Source organism: Anomaloglossus baeobatrachus, chromosome 5 (assembly GCF_048569485.1).
Source record: "Anomaloglossus baeobatrachus isolate aAnoBae1 chromosome 5, aAnoBae1.hap1, whole genome shotgun sequence".
NCBI classification, from domain to species: domain Eukaryota; kingdom Metazoa; phylum Chordata; class Amphibia; order Anura; family Aromobatidae; genus Anomaloglossus; species Anomaloglossus baeobatrachus.
In genome coordinates this window covers 289,501,269-289,523,715 of record NC_134357.1, presented here as the reverse complement: position 1 = coordinate 289,523,715, position 22,447 = coordinate 289,501,269, and the positions used below count along the sequence as shown (strand labels likewise).

The following is a 22,447-nucleotide window of genomic DNA, read 5'->3' as shown; positions in this document are numbered from 1 at the left end:
GCCAAGCCTCTTAAACGAATTATCACATTCCTCGGACCATTTCTGAGCAGTGTAGCAGGAAGCATTATTCTTCTGCAGGAGGACTCTCTTTAGGGAATGTTGCTGCCATAGAGGGGTTTACTGTGTCTGCAATAGACGATCAATTCCACTTCAGAAGTGAGGTGTGCTTCTGACATTAAGGATATATTCGCACGCTGCAGTTTTGTGTTCACCACAAAACTGCACCCTGTGGCACAAAAACCGCAGCCTGTTGCCCAAAATTGCATACGTTTTCAGTGCATTTTCCATGCGTTTTTTGACAACGCATTTTTTTTAATTCAATGGGTGAAAAATAGTGATGGACCCAGACTATAAAAGTCTGGATCCGTGCGGTTTCAAAAAGGACCCAGGCCCAGAGTTCTTGGGCAACTCCGTGTAATGATCCAGGTCTGGCAACTTGTGAAATAAAATAAAGAAAAAATAAGAATAAAGCCAGCGCGTTATACATGACGAGTCTCCCGTGCCATTGGAACACTGCCTCCCAGCCTGTGTGACAGCATGTCTGACTGCAACCCTTTCTGCGGGGCACTATTGTGGTGTAAAACTGAATAAATAAAAAAAAAAAACCTGGTGTAGGGTCCCCCCCTATTATGATGCTCAGCACAGATAAAGCATATGGCTACAGGCTCCAGCCCTAAGCCGTGCGCTTTTCGTGGCTGTGTATCAAAATAAGAGGAACTGCATTCGGATTTTATTTTTAAGGAATTTTTTTCGGTGTTTGTGTTTTTATTTCCTTTCATTTACAGATTAGTAATGGGGTTCTCATAGACGTCTCCCATTACTAATCTAGGTCTTGGTGGCAGCTGTGAGCTGACATTAACCTCTAATTACCCCAATTTCCACGACACAAGGGTAATCTGGAAGAGACTGGTGAAGTGCTGGGATTGTCTCCTCTAATGTGGGGGGGGGGCAATCTTGGGTGACTGCAGGCTATTTTTAGACTGGGGGGCTTAATAACCATGGGTTTTGCCAGCCTGAGAATACCAGCTCCCAGCTGTCGAGTTTTTTTTTTTTTTTTTTTTTATCTTGGCTGGGTATCAAAATTGGGTTTTAAATTTAAATAAAGTATAAAAAAAAGCCACATTCGGTTCCTCTTATTTTGATGCACAGCTAAGATAAGCGCACAGCTGGGGGCTGCAGCCTGTAGCCATATGCTTTGTTTGCTAGGTATCATATGGGGGGACCCTACGACAATTTATTTTTTTTTTTTTCTTTGCCACAATATGCCCACAGACAGGATCTGTGATTGGAAGCAGTCAGACACGCTGCCACTCAGGATGGAGGTGCAGTCTGATTTGCAAGCAATCACAGATGCCAGTGGGCAGGGGAAGCAGTGAATATCCAGGAGGCTAATGAGTAGCACTTGAAGTAGAATGAGAGGCCCTAGGAGCAGTTACAGCCGTGCCTGACACTAGTGATGGGCAGTCCGGTTCTTTTTGGTGATTTGATTCCCATGGCTCCACTCACCAAAAAGAGCTGGCTCATTCGGATTGTTCTTGGCTCCCTATTAAATGTCTTCAGCCTAGGTCAACACATATCTAAGATTATAGTAACGTCATTGAAGCCGCCGGTGGGCGGGGTTTCAGCAATGGTAAGAGCTGTCAAGAGAATTTAGTGGCTCTCACTGGGAATTCGGCTCCTGTCGGTCACAGCAGGGAGCCGGATCTTTGTGTCGTATCGTGTGCGACCGAAAAATCACTACCGGAGACTCAATGTATAACACTCTTGCTCCAACTCCCTTTCTAACACCATTTTTAAGCACCAGATTCTGGTCCCCATAAACTTGTGTCCGGATGCGGGTCCCCATATACCTAGTATAAATTCCGTGCCGTAACAGTTTTTTTTGTTTGTTTTTTTTAACCCAGTTAGACCCGCCAATCCCAGGTATCTGTGAGTCCTCCCATCACTACTAAAAACGCTGGTCAAAAATGCACAAAGAATTGACATGCTGCAGTTTTGTGGTCACCGCAAAACTGCAGCCATAACAACAACAAAAAAAAAAAGACACAATGTACACACAGCAAAACTGAAATCTCAGACTTGGCTGGGGAAGGAAATGCATGCAGTTTTGTGTCACAAACTGCACCCAAAAAACGCAACAAAAACCACAGCGTGTGCATGGGGCCTTAGACTGCAAGACACATCATGTATATGTCCCATCCATCTGATGCTGCAGTGGCCGTGCCAGATAACCGTTTTAGGTAACACCCATGTGAATGCCAGTACCACTGCCCAGAACATCACAATGCCTTACGACTTGCATTGTTCCCATAGTGCACCTTGGTGGCATCTCTGCCCCAGGAAGCAATTCATGCAACCATCTGTCTACATGATATAAAATACGTGATTCTTCAGACAAGTCCGCCTTCTTCCTCTGCTCCAGATTCCAGTTCTGATGCTCTAGTGCCCATTGGAGGCACTATCAGTGGGTTGCAAGGGTCACATTGAGAACTCTTGACTGATCTGCAGCTGGCAGTCTCATACCCAGCAAGATGTCAAGCATTTTTAGCAATGTTTGCTACAGTAAGCAGAACCAAACAGGCTAGCCTTTTCTCCTCATGTACATAGGAGTGCTGGGTACTGATGGTGCTGTCAATTCACTGGCGGTCCTTAGTTACACCAGTTGGGGGTAGGTAATATCCATTGCACACCAGGCACACACCTCAAGACCTCAAAATCTGGGAATTCTTCTACCCAGTAATGTAATGATCACCGTTTTGCACTTGGTATGATCCTTAACAATTTTTCTTTACCTTCAATACATCAACTTATAGTATTGTCAATGCCCATGCTACCTAATGCCTTACATAACTGGTGCATTGTCAACAAGTATCCATATTATCTGCTTCACCAGACATTGGTATTGATGAGCAGACCTGGACTATTAAGTCCGGATTCACTCAGTTTCAAAGGTACTCGCGTGTTTGATTCGGATTTAAAAAATTTCAAAATGAAGCAAGCGATTCATGCTTAGTGTCTCTGTCATGGCAGCAAACTGCTTCCAGGTCGCACATTCACTTCCGGTGCCGTGTATTCTCATCACATATGCACGGCTTTCCCCACCCATTGGCCGTCCAGGCGTCTGATTGGTCGCAGTCAGTTTCAGCCTGTGTAACAGCGTCTGACTGCAACCACTCACCTGCGCTGTTTTTGGGTCAGTATTGAGGTCTTAAAATTTTAAATTTAAATACATTAAATAAAGCAGCTGGTGTAGGGTCCCCCCATATTATGATACCCAGCACAGATAAAGCATATGGCTACAGGGTGCAGCCCCTAGCCATGCATTTATCTTGGCTGTGTATCAAAATAAGAACCGCTTGAGTTTCAAATTATTTAAATAGTTAAAGCGTGCGGTTTCGATGCCCAACAGCTGGGGCTGGTGTTAACCTTAGGCCTGCCCAGTCTGAGATTAGGCCATCCCCCCCAGCCTAAATATAGCAACCTATAGTTGCCTGAGATTGTCGCATCAATTAGATGCAACAAGCTCGACACTTACCCTACTCTTCCCGATGCACTGGCATCAGGGCTAAACTTTAATGAGGGGGTAATAACGGCGCACAATTGTCGCCAAGCCCAAAATTAGTGATGGGAAGGGGTCTGAGCCAACCCCCCTCCCAATCACTAATCCTGTAACTAAAAAGAAATACAAAAACACTAAAAAAAATCCTTTATTTGGAATAGAATACAAAAAAGCCACCCTCAGTCACTGCTTCATTAACTCTCAAACACCCCTGCAGGTCCAACGTAATCCACATGAGGTCACATGATGGTCCTGACTGCTACCTATCTGAACTCACAGATGCTTTATTTGTGCTGTGTATCATATGGGGGGGGGACGACAATATGCCAATTGCTTGTTTTTACTGTACACTATAGACGCACACTGTCTGTGAATGGAAGTGTCAGGCATGCTGTCAGTCAGTGTGGGGGCGTGTCTCACTACAACCAATCACAGGTGCCAGTGGGCCGGGAAAGCACTGCATATTCAATTACTGGCCCGGAAGTGAATGCGTGACCTGGAATGAGTATACAGCCATAACACTGAGCTTTGGTGAGCACACCGCGTGGGCTCCTATTCCCCATCCTTTCCCCAACCATTTTTAATCTCCGGATTCTGGTCCTCATATACTTATATGGACCGGAACTGGATTTTTAAAACGTTTTTTAGCAGGGACCCACTGGTCCACTCATATCTAGTCATGGGCATCTGCCATGTAATTCCAGAGAAATAAGCCTTTAGTTTGTGCTAATGTTTATGGTCTTAAGAAAGGGGGCATCAAATCTACTTCTAATCATGTTCCATCTGTCTATTGTAGATGGTTTTTGTATGAAGTTAATACTTCTTGAGTGTCCTTTTGCTGCCATGCAGTTGGTTATCTGTGTACATGGCTGCTCCATCTTAAGTTTTGCAAGTCATCACATGGTAGTTCATTTGCCGGGATGATCTCCAGTTATACAAGCAGATAATGGAAAGCAGAAGCGCATAGTCTGGATTCCTTGTACATCACAATTGAAGTGGTAAGCAGGGCGGTTCATAAGCAGGACTTGGCCCTTACACTTCATTCCTGTCCATTGAGAGATCTACAGCACTGTCATAAATTACAAGAACAAAATAATGGCCAAAGTCTGTGTCTAGTTACTGTAGGCACCTTAAACTGTTAGTTTGCTTAGATTATGTGTTTACTGTGTGCGTGTATCTGAAGTAGTGTACTAGAAATAAGTAATCCCAACAGAGCCACACAGCTGCTCCAGCGTGCTCCAGCATGGGGAGCTGGGAATGACCTGATTTAGATATACGGTATATGGAAAAGATTTGTTTTCCCTTTTTAATAAAGATTTTAGGAGATGACCGAAAAAAGAATGTGCTTGTCTCTTTAAATATCTCCTGGTGACTGAGTCCTGATGTCACAATTTCTTATTACCAGATTTGCAGCATTAAGCGACTACCGATTGATGACCTTTATATTCTTGTTTACACAGGCAGTCCGCACTTAAAACGCACCAACCATCAAGATTTTCATATATAACCTAAAGCCAGTACTATACCGGCACTATCGGGCTGATTCTATACATACCTGTAATGGTCAGCTCGGATGTATAGGTGTTGAAATCCAAGAAAGTGAAGTTTATAAAATCGTCAGCTTCTTGAGTCACAGCAGCTGACTAACGATCTAATAATATTCAGGACCTGTATGAGGTCACACCCATGTCATCAGAAGGGGCGGGTCCTCAGCCAATAAAGTAGACACCAGCTGGTCACATGGTTACTTGCAAAAAGAGGATAAAATGTAAATAAAAAAAATCGAAATAAAGCATGATTTTTTTTTTTTTCTCCATTAAAAATGAGATATATATATATATATATATATATATATATATATAAATTAAAATCAGGTGAAAAATGTTAAAAAATAGTGATTCAAAAGTGTATAATTAAAAATGGTAACAATAAGTCACATTGTCCTTTAAAGAATGCGGCTTCCCCAAACTATTATTTTTTTTTTCTATGTGCAGCCCTTCTACCCAGCCGAGTTTGAGACCCCTGGTCTAAATTGTTGATTTCAGATAAGGCTGTGCTGTTTCATGTCCAAGGGCAACCATCAAAGATGACTAATGCTGTCTGAGTAGGGGAAAAGTAAGTTATAAATGTTGGAGCATAGTAATTTGCAAATGGATGCAATTTACTATGATTGCCTAGTTATTACTGAGGATACAGGACCTTTTGTATAGGTCTTTTGATGACATCTGAGGTGAATATGCAGTTCTATTGCTGGTCTTGCAAAGGAGTTTTGGTATAGCTGGTGTTGCACTTGTGTTTTTGACCTTAACTACTCTATCATAAATGTTTATGGTGTGAAAGTGTAGTGTCGCTTTGTCAGGGTTGCATGAAAGCTCTAAAATGGCCACCATTGATAGCCTTCGCACAAGCCACTTCGCTTACCAGATCCCAGGGTTTACCCTGGCCTTCACCCTTGAACACCCAACTCCACTGCACTGGGGTTCCTGGGTTGGGCCACAAAATAAGCTACTGCAATGGTGCAGGCCTGAAAAAGTGGTCAGGCTAGCTAGGTCAGAACCAAGAGGGTCAAAACCAAGAGGGCAAAAAGAATACAGGATTTGAAGATGCCAGAATAGTGAATAAAACAAGAAGAGGTCAAAAAATGGTATACACTTGTACTATACAGGAGCCGAACAGACAGACCTTAAACAGAGGAGGGCAAGGCTAGATCTGGAAGATTCCAGTAGTAAGCTGGGGACTTAAGTAGGGTGTGGTGCTATCCAGTTAGCTGGACCGGGACGCTGATGACCAATACTGCCAGACTGGAAGGATCAGCAGGTCCCAGCCACCCTAACCTTAGCGGATGGAAAGAACATGCACCGTCCAGAGCTTCTGGTTCTGACAGCTCTTCGATCATCGGTGCCGCTGGCATAATGATTGCGGTGGTGTCTGACCCCAGAAGCATACTGTCGCAGGAGCAGATCAGGTGGAGATGTGATGGGAAGACCTCTAAAATCAATAGCAGGTAAAGCGGCAATACCCAAACAACTTGCATCCCCCAGAATGTTTCCATAAATCAGAAGTAGTCGCTTTTAGTCCCTTTTTGAAGAGAACTGCATCCAGTTGTAGTATTCTTTCAAAATTAGATAGTTTATTCTTATTGACTCTATGGCATTTCTGTACAATATCATGTCCTCTTTTCACAAGGAAAAGTTACCTAGTTTAGCCATACAGAAGAATCTAAATGTTTATAGCTATAAAACCAGTGCCACAGTTGAGTTGTAAGACTACTTGCACACATTGAGTTTGACTTGGTCTTTCCGATTGAGTGTTCTTCGCTGCTCCTCTGTCGTCGGCTATAGAATCCAGTGGATATCTTCTGTGCCAATAACTTCAGCCGATCATTGACTAGTTCAAAACATGTATGAATGCCATTAATAGGCTGATGTAAGGAGCATGAACACACCAAGTCTCTTCACAAAGCCATAGCAGTTATATTACAGGAAGCAAATCTTTCTAAAAAATCCTAGTCCAATCCATTCACTGGCTGTTTTAAGAAAACCCTTCCTAATAGTCCTTTCAGGTTGGTTGTCGGGCAGCAAGTCCCTAGTAACCATTCCATGCTGCATTGCTCAGGCTTTAAACGGGTATTCTCATCTCAAAGATCCTATCCCAATATGTAATAGGTGTAATAATAATAATAGCAATTAGAAATGTAGTATAGTGCGCATGACCTAGCCATGTATTTTACCTCATGTGCAAGGTATTGCAGCTTAGGTATCCATGGTTATGACCACAAGTACCGTTTTTTTTTTTTTGTTTTTTTTTTTTGTTTTCAGACACACCGGACTATAAGACGCAGCCCAAATTTGGAGAAGTAGAAAAAAAAATATGGGGTCTGTATTATAATCCGGTGGTGTTTTATCAGGGAGAGGGGGCAGCAGCGGAGCGGGGATCACAAGAGGCAGGGGCGGTACTGGAGTACTGTAATGCTGCTACTGGTACAGAGGGGGCCCAAATACTCACTGTGGGCGCTGCTCTGTGTGGGCCTGGTGACGCGGCTCTGCTGTGCGGAGCCTGGTGACGCAACTTGCCCTGCACTGCACGGGAGGTGGTGAGTAACCGGCCATTCTGAAGACGTCGGCGGCGAGGCTTCAAATAATGGCGGCCAGAGTTTGCGCATGCGCAGATGAGAGCTTCAGCTGAGAGCTCAATCTGCGCATGCGCAGACTCTAGGCGCCATTATTTGAAGCCCTGACCGCCGAGATCTTCAGAATGACCACCCGCCGCACAGAGCAGCTGCAAGCAGAGCAGTCCTGAACAGAACAGCGCCACGTTACCCGCCCCACACAGAGCAGAGCCGTGCCGCCCGATGCACAGAACAGCACCGCACAGACCAGCATGAGCACACCGCATAGTATTTCACCCGCCTCCTTTGACCCCCCTCTTCACCACTCCCCGGTCAACTACTTTCAGATTTTAAAGGGAACCTGTCATCAGAAATTTAGCTATAAAGCTAAAAGTTCCCCCCTCTGCAGCTCCTGGGCTGCATTCTAGGAAGCTTCCTATAGTTTTTGTGGCACCTTTTATACCAAAATAAACACTTTGTAAACTTGTACCTTTTTCTTATGCAAATTTCTTAAATCTTCCATGGGGGCGGGCTGCCTGGGGTCCGTTGCTGTTCCTCCTGCAGATTTACGCCGCCCCCGAACGCTGAATTTCAAAGCGGTAACTGTCACTATTTGAGTGGATGTAACCATGGATACCTAAGCTGCAATGCCCTGCACATGAGGTAACACTACACCTACTATATATTGGGATTGAATCTTGGAGATGGGAATACCGCTTTAACTTATTTCAATGAGCCAATCTATGATACGCTGCTGCCATAGACTGCCCTTAGACAAGCCCTTCAAACTGCTTGTGGTGGGGGTACAAAGTCAGACCTCCATTGGTCTAAAATTGATGATGTATCACATGGATAGGCCATAAATTTATTTGAAACCCCCAAAACCTGTAAGTTAAAATAATTTGTGCACAGTAGCTATTTTTGCGACCTGTGACTATATTTCAGCACTGTATAGATGGGTGACTTTTACATGACTGCCCCCGTATTGGGCCTAATGTTCTGTCCTATATATAACAGTATTCTTCCCAGGAGCAGACGCTGACTTTCTCTTCTGACTTTCATCTCGCGCTGCTCTTTCCTCTGTTCTTTTGTGTCCCAAAGCGATGTACAGCTGCGTTCCCTCTCTGTTCTGACCCAATTCAGTCAGGAAGAATAAGTGGCTGCAGTGACGTACAGTGAACATAGCCAAGCGAGCATTTTAGGATTACAATAGAAACTGCTTTGATAATCGACTTCAAGAAATCGCTGTTGGATACACAGAGACCAGCCTCCTACCCAGAGGTGCTGGTGCTAAGGCTACAAGCTTTATGTTGGGTGTGAATTATACGTAAGCCACCAGGCCTGGTGTTGAGGAACGGCCATGGCTTATCAAAAGTAGCCTATGCTTTGGCCGCATGGCAGAGCAAGCAACCTGTTCATTGTCATGTCACACCTATAGATTTCCACTTATTCTTTTATACAGTAACAAAGATCCCAGGGAACAGGCCTGTGTGTACACACCAGCATTGAGATTGACTCTTCAAGACCTGTTAAGACAAAAAGCTTTAACTGTATCTGTCCTGCAGTATGTTATGATACACATTGAAAGAACAGGACTCGATGACCATTAAAAACTAGTGCAAAGCAACCAATTAATTTGCTAGTCTGGTACTTCCCGGCCTTGGACATACCCAGCACATCCAGGCGATTGCGGGAACACAGGCATTGTGCCCACTCAATCGCCGCCTGAGACGACTTACTCGACAGCCAAGACCTAGCTCTCACAACTAGGGATGATTGCCACTCCGTCCCTGGCTGTTTAACCCTCTAAATCTGGCGATTGATATCAATCGCATCATTTAGGGGTCTGGAAAAGGGATCGCACTCCCTCTCCCCTCCGATTGGTATCTCTGCAATGTGATTGCAAGGGCCCGATCATTGCCATTGAGACCCAAGGTGGTCATGACCGACCGACCCCTGGCTCACCAACCTATAAAAAGTCTCTAGGATCACGCCAGGAGCATGATTTCAGATGCTTCAGTCAGTGCTGCTTGGACTGTGTAATGTTTTGCAATGCTAGTGCTTTGCAATACAATACCAGTGATCAGGGCAATAAAAAGTAATGTCTCCTACAGTGACTTAGGCTACTTTCACACATCCGGTTTGAGCCCTGCGGCTCAATCCGGCTGTGAAAACTATGCAACGGATGCGGTGAAAACACCGCATCCTTTGCATAAGTTTTTACATGCGGCCGGTCCGGTTTTTTCCGGTTGCGGCATGCTACTGAGCATGCGCAGTGGAAAATACCGCATGCGGCGACCGGATGCGGTTTTTTCCGCATCGCGCCGCATCCGGCCTCCATAGGGATGCATTGAAAATGCGCCGCAGCGGCCGGATGCGGCGCGATGCGGTGTTTTTTGCCGGAGCAAAAAACGTTGCAGGGTACGTTCGATCCGGCCGCCGCATCAGCTAAATCTGCCGCATGCGGCAAAAACCGGACAGAACGCAAGCCCCTACGGCACAATGCGGCACTAATGTAAGTCAATGCAAAAAAAAACCGCAATCGGCGTTACAAAAGCCGGTTGCGGTTTTTCTGCAGAACGCCGTATTGTGCCGCAGAGCAAAAATCCGGATGTGTGAAAGTACCCTAAGTTAAAAAAAAATAAAAGTATAAAAATCAGCATAAAGAACTAAAAGGAAGACAAATTCCAATAAATATATTTATGAAAATAATCAAAAAAGTACATATTTTGGTATCGCCACGTCTATAACGTGATTTATAAAAAATTTAACACTAGTTAAGCCCTTCAGTGAACATCCTAAAAAAAAAAACAAATCGCAAAAACTTTTCATCACACAGCTGAGAAAATGGAATAAAATGCAATAAAAAAGTCATATATTAATAAAAATGGTACATCTGAAAACGTCTTCTTGTTCCACAACAAACAAGCTGCTCCAACAACTAAAACATTAAAATGCTATAGCGCTCAGAATACAGCAATGCAAAAACTATTGTTTTTTTTTTAGTTTATGGTGTAAAAGTGGCAAAATATAAAAAAACAACTTAATGTGGTATCACTGTAGTCGTATTGACCTGAAGAATAAATCTATCTTATAACTTTTATGACACTGTGAACAGCGTAAAGAAAAAATAATAATCCCTGAATTGGTGGGGTTTTTTGTTTTGTTTTTTTTTTTTTGTGTTTTTTCCTTTTCTTGATTCTGCCTCCCAGAAAGCTGAATACAAGGCAATCAAAAAATAATACGTGGCCCAAAATGGTACCAATAAAAACTCCAACGCCTCCCGCAAAAAGCAAACCTTCACATAACCCTATTGCCAGAAAAAAAACCTTTGTGATAGTAGCCAAACCTTAAAAAAAACAAATAAAAAAAAAACAAACCTACCGTATATAAACCTGGTATCAATGTAATTGTACTGACCTGAGGAATAAAGCTGCCATATCACTTAAACTGCACGGTGTAAAAAATATAGTCATTTCTTCGACTGCTGTTGATTTGTTCCTTCTGCCTCCGAAAGATCGCAGTAAGGTGCGGCTCACATTTATCTTGCGCTCTACGCTGAACGCTTATACCAGAGATTACGTGTAAATCACTGAATAATGTTATGCAGACAAAATTCCCAACGGAAAATTCACTATAATCATGCAGAGGAAGTCACTTTGAACTCCCATCTTGCTTGTGGTGCATCGGTGTCCAGCTTATTGCACGTCTTTTTTGGCGTGCACAAAAGTGCGGTCTTGTCTGTTTACCTTATGAAAAGACTGACACTGCTGAACAGAGGCCAAATGTAGCTCAGAGTAACTCTGCTGTGTCATAGTGAATGGATCCATTGGGGGTTTCACCTGAGTCGCGTACCACGGTATAAATGTGGAATGATCCAAAATGTTCTGTACCCAAATTGTCACCAAATAGCATTTAACTCCAAACCTCAAAAACGCAAGTCCCCACTCAGGACTGTCATCTGTTAACAGAAAAATAAAGAGCTTCCATGTTACTAGTAGCACGAAGGCTTAGGAAAAATGCTAAAGATGCCCATCAAAAAAGAAATCCAGCAAAATCTGTGCTCTCAAATACAAATGCCCCCCTCCATTCTGAGCCCCATAATGTGCCTAAACCAGTTAACGTCCACATGTCTGGCATTGTTGTACCGAGGAAGCCCTCTTAATTTACTGGGTGCAGTTTTCCAGAACCACGAACTGGTAACAATGTACAGGCACTACAATGTACTGGGCACGACAAGGGCTTATTTGAAAATTTATATATATATATATATATTTTTTTTCTTTAGTTCTGCAGCATTCACTAGTTTGACTCAATGGGTGTTTTCCAGAAACTGAATTTTCACTGCACCCGTACATGAACTCCCAGAGGGGTGTAATTTACAAAATTTGATCACTTGAGAGCTTCTACAGTTCTTGCACTTGGGGGCTCTGCAAATGGAGTCCGCAAACTAATCTAGGAAAATCTGTGTTCTAGAAATCAAAGGACGCTCTTTCTATCCTGAGCCATGTGGTGTGGCCAAACAGTACAGTCACATGTGGGGCATTGACACGTTCAGGAAAAATTGTGTAACATATATGATGTGGCCTCTTCTTCTTCTTCTTTTTTTTTTTTTTGTTAACCTATACTTGTTAACCCTTGTGTAAATTGGAAATCTGGGGTTAAAACAAAACAAAATTCTAGTGGGTAAAATGTAATTATTTTTCTTCCTTGCCTATTAGTATAAAATTTTGTCACACCTGTTGTTCTCAATATATTCACTGCACTCCTATATAAATTCATTGAGGAGTGCCGTTTGTAAAATGGGGTCACTTGTGGGGGATTTCTGCTGTTCTGGCACCTCCAGGGGCTCTGCAAACCATTCCAACTAAATCTGGACTCCAATATTGCGCTCCTTCCCTTTGTACTGTGCCTCAAAAATAGTTTTCGACCACATATGGGGTATTAGCGAACTCAGGAGAATTTGCACAACAATTTGTACTGTGCATGATCTCTTATTACTCTTGTGAAAATAAAAGATTTGTAGTTAATGCAGCGTTGCTGTGGTAAATGTATTTTTATTTATTTTTTTCATTTCATGGCTTAACATTATTCAATTCTGTGAAGAATCTAGGGGTTCACGGTGTTCACCAAATATCTAGCTAAAGTCCTTGAGAGGTCTAGTTTCCAAAATGGGGTCACTTCTGTTTTTTTTTTTTCACCACTTTTTAGGAACATCAGGGACTCTCTAAACGCAACATGGCGTCTGCTAACTATTCCACCCAGTTTTGAATTAAAAAAGGAAAATACCATTCTTGCCCTACCGTGGGCCCAATCAGTAGTTTTCCACCACATGTGGGGTATCGGCAGACTCTGGAGAAATACCACAACAAATTGTGTGGTGCATTTTCTCTTGATACCCTTGTGAACATACAAAATTTGGGGTTAAAGGAACATTTTTGTGGGTAATAGTAAAATGTTATTTTTTTCCATCCACATTGCTTAGTTCCTGTGAAGGGTTAATAAACTTTTTGTATGTGGTGTTGAGCAGTTTGAGGGGTGCAGTTTTTAGAATGGTGTCGGTTTTGGGTATTTTCTGTCACATAGGCTTCTCAAAGTCACTTCAAGTGTGATGTGGTCCCTAAGGAAAGAGTGGTTTTGTAAATTTAGTTGGGAAAAAAGAGACCACTTTGAACCCTTCTAACTTCCCAAAAAAAAATAAATTCAAAATTGCGCTGATGTAAAGTAGACATGTGGGGAATTTTATTTAGTAACTATTTTGTGTGACATAACTGTCTGGTTTAAGGTCAAAAAAATTAAAAGTTTGAAAATTGCAACTTTTTCAAAATGTTTGCCAAATTTGTGATATTTTCACAAACAGAAAAAAATATCATCTTAAAGTTACCACTATTGTGAAGTACAATATGTCACTAAAAAAACAGTCCTAAAATCACTGGGATATGGTGACACATTTCAGTTAATACTTCATAAAGTGACACTGGTCAAACTTAAAAAAAAAAAAAAAAAAAATTGGCCTGTTCAGGAGGGTGAAAACGGGCTTTGGGGTGGGTGAAAAGAGGTGACCGGATTAAACTGAACCTGTCAGGTTCCCCGTACCCCCAGAACCACGAGCAGTTGTCTACGTATATAAGTTCCCATATATTACTATATTCATGTATCTTATGTGGTATGGATTTCGTCCTCTAATTATTGGTGTTCTCGTATATAAGTTCCCTGCCTAATTGCCCCTTTATTAAATTATACTGATGTACAGATCTTTAGAAAAAGTATTTCTAAAGTCAGTTTATGATATGCAAAAGTCTCCTTTTGATTAGTTGATTGATTGGATGTTAGTTTCCCCAGACTAGTCAGCCCACTCCGCTGTGGGCGTGATAACATGACTTACAAGAGCCGACGTCATGGCGAGCATTATACAAAGCTCATGAATGCGCATGGCTTTGTTCCCTTACATCATTGAGGTTCTGAAGCCTGGTGTACGCGTCCCAGCTTCAGAGAGGTGCACTGTGCCTGACCGGAAGTTTTCTGAAGACTTCTGATCATGTGCCGTGCTCCTTTCTGAAGCCAGGATTGAGTATTGCAATTAAAACCTTCTCATCCCTATTTACCCCCGTTACCTGTAGGGGAAAGTCAGAAGGCCCCCCATATAGATACACAGGTCAGTGAATCCCTACAAACTCAGGAGCTGGGTGGAGAATTGGGCGACTTACTTACTAAATTTTTTTTTTTTTTTTTTGTGTGTGTGTGTTTGACCTGTGGTTAAATATAAAGTATGTTTGCTTGTGTGCTCCTGCAAGGTATTGTGGGGTAAGTTGGTTCATGTGCTCCTGCAGATTATAATGGGGTACCTTGGCCTGTGTTGTCTTGCAGGGAATGGTATGGGAAGGGTGGCTTATATACTCCTAATGGTTATTCAGGGATATGTTGGTTTATGTTCTCCTACAGTGATTTATGAGATACATTGGTTTATGGCCTCCTGCAGGTTGTATTGGGGTGTGTTGGCTTGTGTAGTTCAGCATGGTATAGTGGGGTACATATACTCATACAGAGATTAGTGGGGTACATTGGTTGATGTCTTCCTGCAGGTTTGTGCGCTTCCCAGATTTGTCACAACTTTTTTTTTGCCCCAGATAAGTTGGCTAGTAGTCTTAAGCCTGCTTTACACGGGACGACCGATTGTGCAATTTCACAATCGATCGTACCCGCCCCCGTCGTTTTTGCGTCACGGGCAAATCTCTGCCCGTGGCGCACAAACTCGTTTAACCCCCGTCACACGTACTTACCTTCTGGACGACCTCGCTGTGGGCGACGAACGTCCATTTCCTGAAGTGGGAGGGACGTTCGGCGTCACACAGCCGCCGGCCAATAGAAGCGGAGGGGCGGAGATGAGCAGGACGTAAACATCCCGCCCACCTCCTTCCTTCCGCATAGCCGGCGGGTGCCGCGGGACAGAGGTAAGCTGCTGGTCATCGTTCCCGGGGTGTCACACGGAGCGGTGTGTGCTACACCGGGAACGATGAGCAACCGGCGCCATTTTAATTAAACGAGATTATGAAACCGAGTGACGAGTACACGACTCACGATTTGTGAGCGATACTGCGTCGCTCGGAGGTGTCACACAGCCAGACGTCGCAAGCGATGCCGGATGTTCGTCACAAAAACCGTGACCCCCGACTATCTATCGCACGATAGATTGTCTCGTGTAAAGCATCCTTAACATGAGTTCCTCCTGTTTTCTATACAGACATTGTATGGTATTCTAACTTTGATTTTACTTAGTATGGGTTTTATGTTTAAATTGCATTTTTCTTCCTTCTCTCTCCTCCGCAGGCTTATGAGCGTCGGTTCCCCACTTGTCATCTCATTCCTATGTTTGTCGGTAGTGATATCATGAATGAGTTCCTCAGTGAAGACGGAGCAGTGCATGTGGTGGAGAGACGTTGTAAGCTGGATGTGGATGCTCCACGACTACTTAAAAAGGTCAGTCTAACATCTGTGCAAAAAGTGTACTCCCCACTACTTGTTATAATTCTTACGAAACCCCAGTGGGTAACATGGGTGGCCTTACTAAAATACATGTAGGCTGACCTGCGTGAGTCACATCTGCCGTTAGCCCTGTGCTGATCACTGAACAAATATACACCTTCCTTTTTGCATTGTGCTAAATTCTTTAGAGGATCTAGTAATGTATACCTCTAATGGTTGCCATTTTATAGACCTACACTGGCCTGATGGACGCCAGAAGGGCCACTTCAGAAGATTGTGAGCTTCTGAGTATATTTGACCCAAGTGTCTGTGGCATAGGTCAATTTTTATTCTTTGTATTTTTATTTGTTTGCCACCTTAGATATCAAACCATCAATGTATCACTGAAGTCGATAAAACATTGTTCTTCTTGTTTTCTAGATTGCGGGAGTAGACTATGTGTATTTTATCCAGAAAAATTCCTTAAACAGACGGGACCGCACTCTGAACATTGAAGCTTACAATGAAACTTTCGCCAGCCGTATTGCAATCCATGAGTATTGCTGTTACACTGTAAGTACTCATGGTAGTTGCAATTGAAGTTTTTCAACTAGACTTCATTATACAGTAGTTCTGCTTAAAGGAGTTGTCCAAAATCTGCAGTCTTTCTATGTAACAACAGACTCTTAGGGGTACTTTGCACGCTGCGACATCGCTACTGCGATATAGTCGGGGTCAAATCAAAAGTGACGCACATCCGGTGCCGGTAACTATGTCGCAACGTGTAAAGCCTAGATGCGCCGATAAACGATCGCAAAAGCGTTGAAAATCGGTGATCTGTGTAGCGTCGGTAATTTTCATAATGTCGCACTAATAGGAAATGCGATGTTCCTCGTTCCTACGGCACCACACATCGCTGTGTGTGAAGCCGCAGGAGCGAGGAACATTTCCTTACCTGCCTCCACCAGCTATGCAGAAGGAAGGAGGTGGGTGGGATGTTTAAATTTCGCTCATCTCCGCCCGTCCGCTTCTATTGGCCGTGTGACGCCGCACGACCCGCCCCCTAAGGAAGGAGGCGGGTCGCTGGCCAGAGCGACGTCGCAGGGCAGGTAAGTGCGTGTGAAGCTGCCATAGCGATAATGTTCACTACGGCAGCTATCACAAGATATCGCATCTGCGATGGGGGCGGGGACTATTGCGCTCGGCATCGCTAGCCGATGCTAGCGATGTCGCAGCGTGCAAAGTACCCCTTAATCTTCAGTGTTCAGTGCTTACTCTGTTGTGATTCCCTGGTACTGACGATGGAAGAGTTTACATGATTGCATGTATGTGATTTGCTCACATGCAGTCACATGCCTACTAGTCTTATCCAGATTCTCTCAATAGAAGTGAATTGTCTAGTCTGCATGTGAGTGCTTGTATGTAAATCACATACATGTGGTCATGTGACTGCTTACATTTGCAGTTTCAGGTAACTATGATAGTTCACACTGCCACGATTCAGGAGTTTGGAGTCATAGTGAATGAAGATATTGCTTTCAAAGTTGGGCAAACCGCTATAATGAGCTCATCCGGGATTAGAATAAATCAATGGGGCTGTGCTTTAATTCAATACATAGTTCATGGGCAAGAGCGGCACTACATATCGGGGCAAAAACTTTTATTTATTTTTTTTTACTTTTGGAATTACAAATCATCCTTTTTATACATATGAAATACTGACCGAAGCATTGTTCGCATTATCTTTAAGTCTTTGACTAAGGAAATGCTTGAATAATATTTCAAGACTGTGCTGTAAGTGACCCACTCTTCTTTTTCTGACCACTAGGTACACCCCGACAATGATGACTGGACCTGCTTTGAGCAGTCTGCTAGCCTGGATATCAAATCATTCTTTGGATTTGAGAGCACAGTAGAGAAAATTGCCATGAAACAGTACACCAGCAATATCAAAAAGGCAAGCGACCACCAATCCTGGTAGACCCGGTGTTCCAATTTAATAACCGTACTCTAAGAACTTTTTTTTCTTTTTAACTTTCAGGGTAAAGAAATCATTGAGTATTACTTGAAGCAAATGGAGGACGAGGGCATTACACAGCTGCCTCGATGGACTCCAGCTCCCAAGCAGTTGCAAGAGTGTCCGACATCTACCTCAACTCATTCTGTGTCCCCTGCACAAAACATACCTACCGTGACTTCAACCGATGGGCACAATAACAAAGAAGGTCCTCCCACATCATCCAGCCCTCCAGAGGCGCTCAGCAGTACACCAGATGGTGCGTGTTTTGAGAGATTTAGTTTGGTCTTCTGGGGCTTCCGGACCAGGGCAGTGTTCAACTCTCTTAAATAAGGCCCCCACAACATTGTGACTGAAGCTTAGGCAGTATATTACGTGCAACATTGCGAGGTCTAGTAAGTGGAAAAGGCATGGAAGGCTGCCAGACAGGATTGTGAGGACCAAATTGGATACCAACCCCCCCCCCCCCTTTTTTTTTTTTTGTTTTTTTATGTGTATCTTTGCTGTAGCTCATAAACTAAAGTTGGGTGTTTTATATAGGCAGACTAATTTTAGAGGATTTGAGGATTTTTCTTTCCACTTATTTTGCAAAACCTATGATAAAAACGATGCGTAAAAATAACTACCCTGTAGTAAATTAATAGTACATGTAAATAACATAGGGTACTTGGTGTCATTAGATCCAACTGCAAAATATTGATACAACCATTTTATGAGTCCAGCTCATAAAATGCGTATTTTAATTTGGACATCATACAGCCATTCTGACATGGATTTTCACTGTCAGTACATTAGTCTTATCAGGTCTACAATCCATTAATGTATGTGAAATCTGGTGACAGATCCACTTTAATGTCCTTACACATGTCTGGTTCTCTCTTTCTACATAGATAAGTTGGAGGCCGATTACATCAAGCGCTATCTTGGAGACCTCACACCGTTACAGGAGAGTTGCCTCATCCGCCTAAGACAGTGGCTGCAAGAAACTCATAAAGGCAAGGTAGGTGGCTTGTTTTCAGATGATTGAAGGGTTATGATGGCATCCTCATAATATGGTATATGACTAGTGCATAAACATTGGTTAATCTCTATACTTGTAGATTCCCAAAGATGAGCATATTCTAAGATTCCTGCGAGCTCGAGACTTCAATATTGATAAATCTAGAGAAATCTTGTGCCAATCACTCACCTGGCGAAAACAGCATCAAGTAGACTACCTACTGAGCACATGGAACCCTCCACAGGTTCTGCACGACTACTATGCTGGAGGATGGCACCACCATGACAAAGGTTCGTACCTTGCCAGGTAGTGTTCATCTTTAGAAGATGTTACAGGTAACAAAAAGAATCAGTAGAGTAATGCTATTATTCCTATGTACGACAATCCTAGTGCATCTCCTTATAGCTCACCAGCGGGGAGCCGCAGTGGTGGAGTGGCTCAGAATGGTCACAGGAGGCAGGGTCGGAGGTTGCAGCTTAGGAAGGTCTGTGGACGGAGGGTCACCAATACTGTGGGGTTGGGGGTGTTGCGTCGGGCACCATTTATCTGCCGATGGGCTGCAGGGATGTCACTGCAGTAGAGCGGCTGAGGAGGGTCACAAGATGAGGTGTCCTGACAGCTGGAACCCGTGATTTGACTGCGGGCTCCATTGAATCGCCTATGGTTGACAAGATGGACTTCAAGAAAATGGCCGTGGAGGCGGCACATGGGCAGATAGGACTCTGCGGCCATTTTTTTTTTTTTTTTTTTTTTTTTTAAGTACATTGCACCAGTCTGCGCACACGCCTCTTCCAAAGCTATTTTCTTAAAGTCAATCGCGTCAACTGCGAATGATTCAATGGAGCCCACAGTCAGATCACTGGGCCCAGCCGCCGTGACACACCATCCTACTGAGCAACTCCACTTCAGTGACACCCCCTCCTCCGAGCCATCAGTAACGCCGATCCTGCCTCTTATGACCCTGCTCCATGACAGCCGCCCCGGTGAGCCATATCCGGATTACAAGACGCACCCTCCATTTTACCCCATTTTTGGGGAAAAAAGTGCATCTTATAACCCGGAAAATGCGGTAATTATAAATCATTTTATTTATAAAGCACCAACATATTCTGCAGCACTTTACAATTAAAATATTCCATTTAGCCAAAAATGTTCATTCGCCTTTTGTGACTCATAAGAGTGCTTTACACGCTGCAACATCGCTAACGATATATCGTCGGGGTCACGGTGTTTTTGACGCACATCCGGCGTCGTTAGCGACATCGCAGCGTGTGACACCAAGGAGCGACGATCAACGATCGCAAAAACGTGAAAAATCGGTAATCGTTGACACGTCGCTCCTTTACCAAATATCGGTGGTGGGGCATGCCGCTGGTTGTTCCTTGTTTCTGCAGCAGCACACATCACTATGTGTGACACCGCAGGAGCGACGAACATCTCCTTACATGTTGCCACCGGGAATGAGGAAGGAAGATGGGCGGGATCTTCCGCTCGCTCATCTCCGCTCCTCCTCTGCTATTGGGTGGCCGCTTAGTGACGCACGATGTCGCAGCGTGTAAAGCACCCTTTAATGTTATTTTCTTTATCGTTCCTTTGGGAGACCCAGACAATGGGTGTTTGTGTGTCCTCCGGAGGCAGAAGCTAAAGTACTACACTTAAAAGTGTAGCTCCTCCCTCTGAGCTTATACACCCCCTGATGAGCAGACTCAGCCAGTTTATCGCTTTGTGTTCAGGAGGCATACATCCACACATGCATTCTCATATGATTTTTTTCCTTTTGGAACGAGATTGAAGAGTGGGGTCCACGTCTGGACCCCCGGCATGTCCCTTCTCACCCCACTGTGTCGGCGGTGTTGTAAGGTTGATTCCTAGGCTGGAGCCTTATATGCCGTGCTCCTTCACCATCCCTCCTGGGCTCTGGCTTGAAGTGGGAGCCAGCACGGTCTCCATGCTTGGCAGGAGACCGGTCTCCATCCGCAGCCCTTCAGGACCCTGCTGGACCGGAGCACTCATCCCCAGGGACATGGCCCTGCGTCTCAGCAAGCTAAGTACCTGAGACGTTTAGTTTTCCGGGTCCCTGTACTTTATTGTTGTGGGAGAGTGTGCTGATTGTGTTTTCTGACATTTCCGGCGGGTTCTCTAGCTGTCGCCTGAGAACCGCGCCGATGGTGCCTGCGCTCCGGCCGCGCTGCTCAAATTTAGGCCCCGGCTTTGCCGGAGGCCTAGTTTCGGTTTCATTGACCTCGCCTGTCTCTCATGCAGAGGGACAGGCTCGGCTCCTCCCGGCGGCCGTTCTGTACAGGGGAGGGACACTCCCCACTGCTGTGTGTGTCCCCTCCCCTGTAGGTCTCTAAGGCCCTCCAGTTCCCACTCCTCAAGCAAGTCCCGCCCCCTCTCCGCTCCGGCGGCCATTTTTTCAACGTTCTCTCTGCATTGCAGCGCTGGTCTGCAGCATCTCTGCTGAGGTGCTGTGCTTGGGGGTCCGGGCTTTGGGATCTGGAGGGCACACAACACCGCTCCAGCGGTCTGGTAAGCCACAACCGGTCTCCGGTTGTGGACCTCTGTTTATACTCTCTGGGGTTCATTCTCTGGCAGAGCCTCCACTCCAGCAGCATGTCTCACACGAGGAGCAAGGCTCCAAAGCTTTATTCAGTATGCACTGCATGTAAGCTCCTGCTGCCTAAACCGAGCATTTTCCCACATTGTGATGCCTGCTCTAACCTGGCGGTGCCTCAGCCTGGAGTCTCACACCCAGTGGTCTCTCAGGCTGCTCCTGCTCCTGTGCCTGAACCTCCGGCTTGGGTAGAAGCTTTTTCTAGGTCTATCTCCCAGTCTTTTGCTGACTCCATGGGACATCTGTCCAGGACTTTGCTGAACATGCATCAGCCCCCTTCACATGGTGCCTCGGCTGCTAGGGGTCTCTCAGGACCGGAGCTCACAGAGGATTCCTCATTTGGTCCCAGACCCTGTCCTCCTAAGAGACGCAGGGTCCCCTCTCCTTCCTCGTCCCGCGGCTCTGATTCAGGAGCTGACTCGCAGGATGAGGAGGATGCCTTTACGGGGGGCTCGGAGGTTAACTCCATGTGCCCCATTGATCTGTCCGAAAGTGACTCAGATGTTAGTGATTTGATTGCTTCCATTAATTCTGTACTGGATCTCAATCCGCCAGTATCAGAGGAGCAACCCTCTCTAGCAGAAAAGCACCAGTTTACCTCGCCTAAGAGAGAGTGAAGAGTGTGTTCTTTAACCACTCCAGTTTTCAGGCCGCTGTGGCCAAGCCCAGGGCCTGTCCTGACAAACGCTTCCCAAAGCGTGGTTCTGATGACCGCTTTCCCTTTCCACCTGAGGTGGTCAAGGAGTGGGCTCAGTCCCCAAAGGTAGACCCCCCGGTGTCTAGGCTCTCAGCCCGGACCGTTGTGTCGGTGGCTGATGGCACCTCCCTTAAGGATTCCACTGACCGCCAGATTGACCTCCTGGCCAAATCCGTATATGAAGCGGCGGGGGCCTCGTTCTCCCCGACTTTTGCAGCACTGTGGGCTCTCAAAGCCATCTCTGCTTCTCTAGAGATGATGCATTCCCTCGCCAGGGAATCTATGCCCGAAATGGTTACCTTAACTTCCCAAGCTTCAGCTTTTTAATCCTATGCCATGTCTGCCATGCTGGAGGCTTCTCACCGCACTGCGGTGGCTTCGGCTAATTCCCTCGCTATCCGCAGGATCTTGTGGCTTCGAGAGTGGAAGGCAGATGCTTCTTCAAAGAAGTACCTTGCTGGGCTCCCTTTTGCTGGGTCCCGCTTGTTCG

At 44.8% G+C, this 22,447-nt stretch overlaps 1 protein-coding gene across 3 annotated transcripts in view; it reads left to right on the top strand.

Annotated features, from left to right (window-relative positions):
* SEC14L1 (SEC14 like lipid binding 1) overlaps positions 1–22,447 on the top strand; it is a 90,352-nt gene that overhangs the window by 40,693 nt on the left and 27,212 nt on the right. For all 3 annotated transcript variants that reach the window (XM_075349548.1, XM_075349549.1, XM_075349550.1), the window contains 6 exons: positions 15,495–15,644; positions 16,071–16,202; positions 17,458–17,586; positions 17,671–17,905; positions 18,537–18,646; positions 18,747–18,936. In XM_075349548.1, coding sequence (XP_075205663.1) covers positions 15,495–15,644; positions 16,071–16,202; positions 17,458–17,586; positions 17,671–17,905; positions 18,537–18,646; positions 18,747–18,936 — 946 coding nt within the window. The remainder of the gene's footprint in view (positions 1–15,494; positions 15,645–16,070; positions 16,203–17,457; positions 17,587–17,670; positions 17,906–18,536; positions 18,647–18,746; positions 18,937–22,447) is intronic.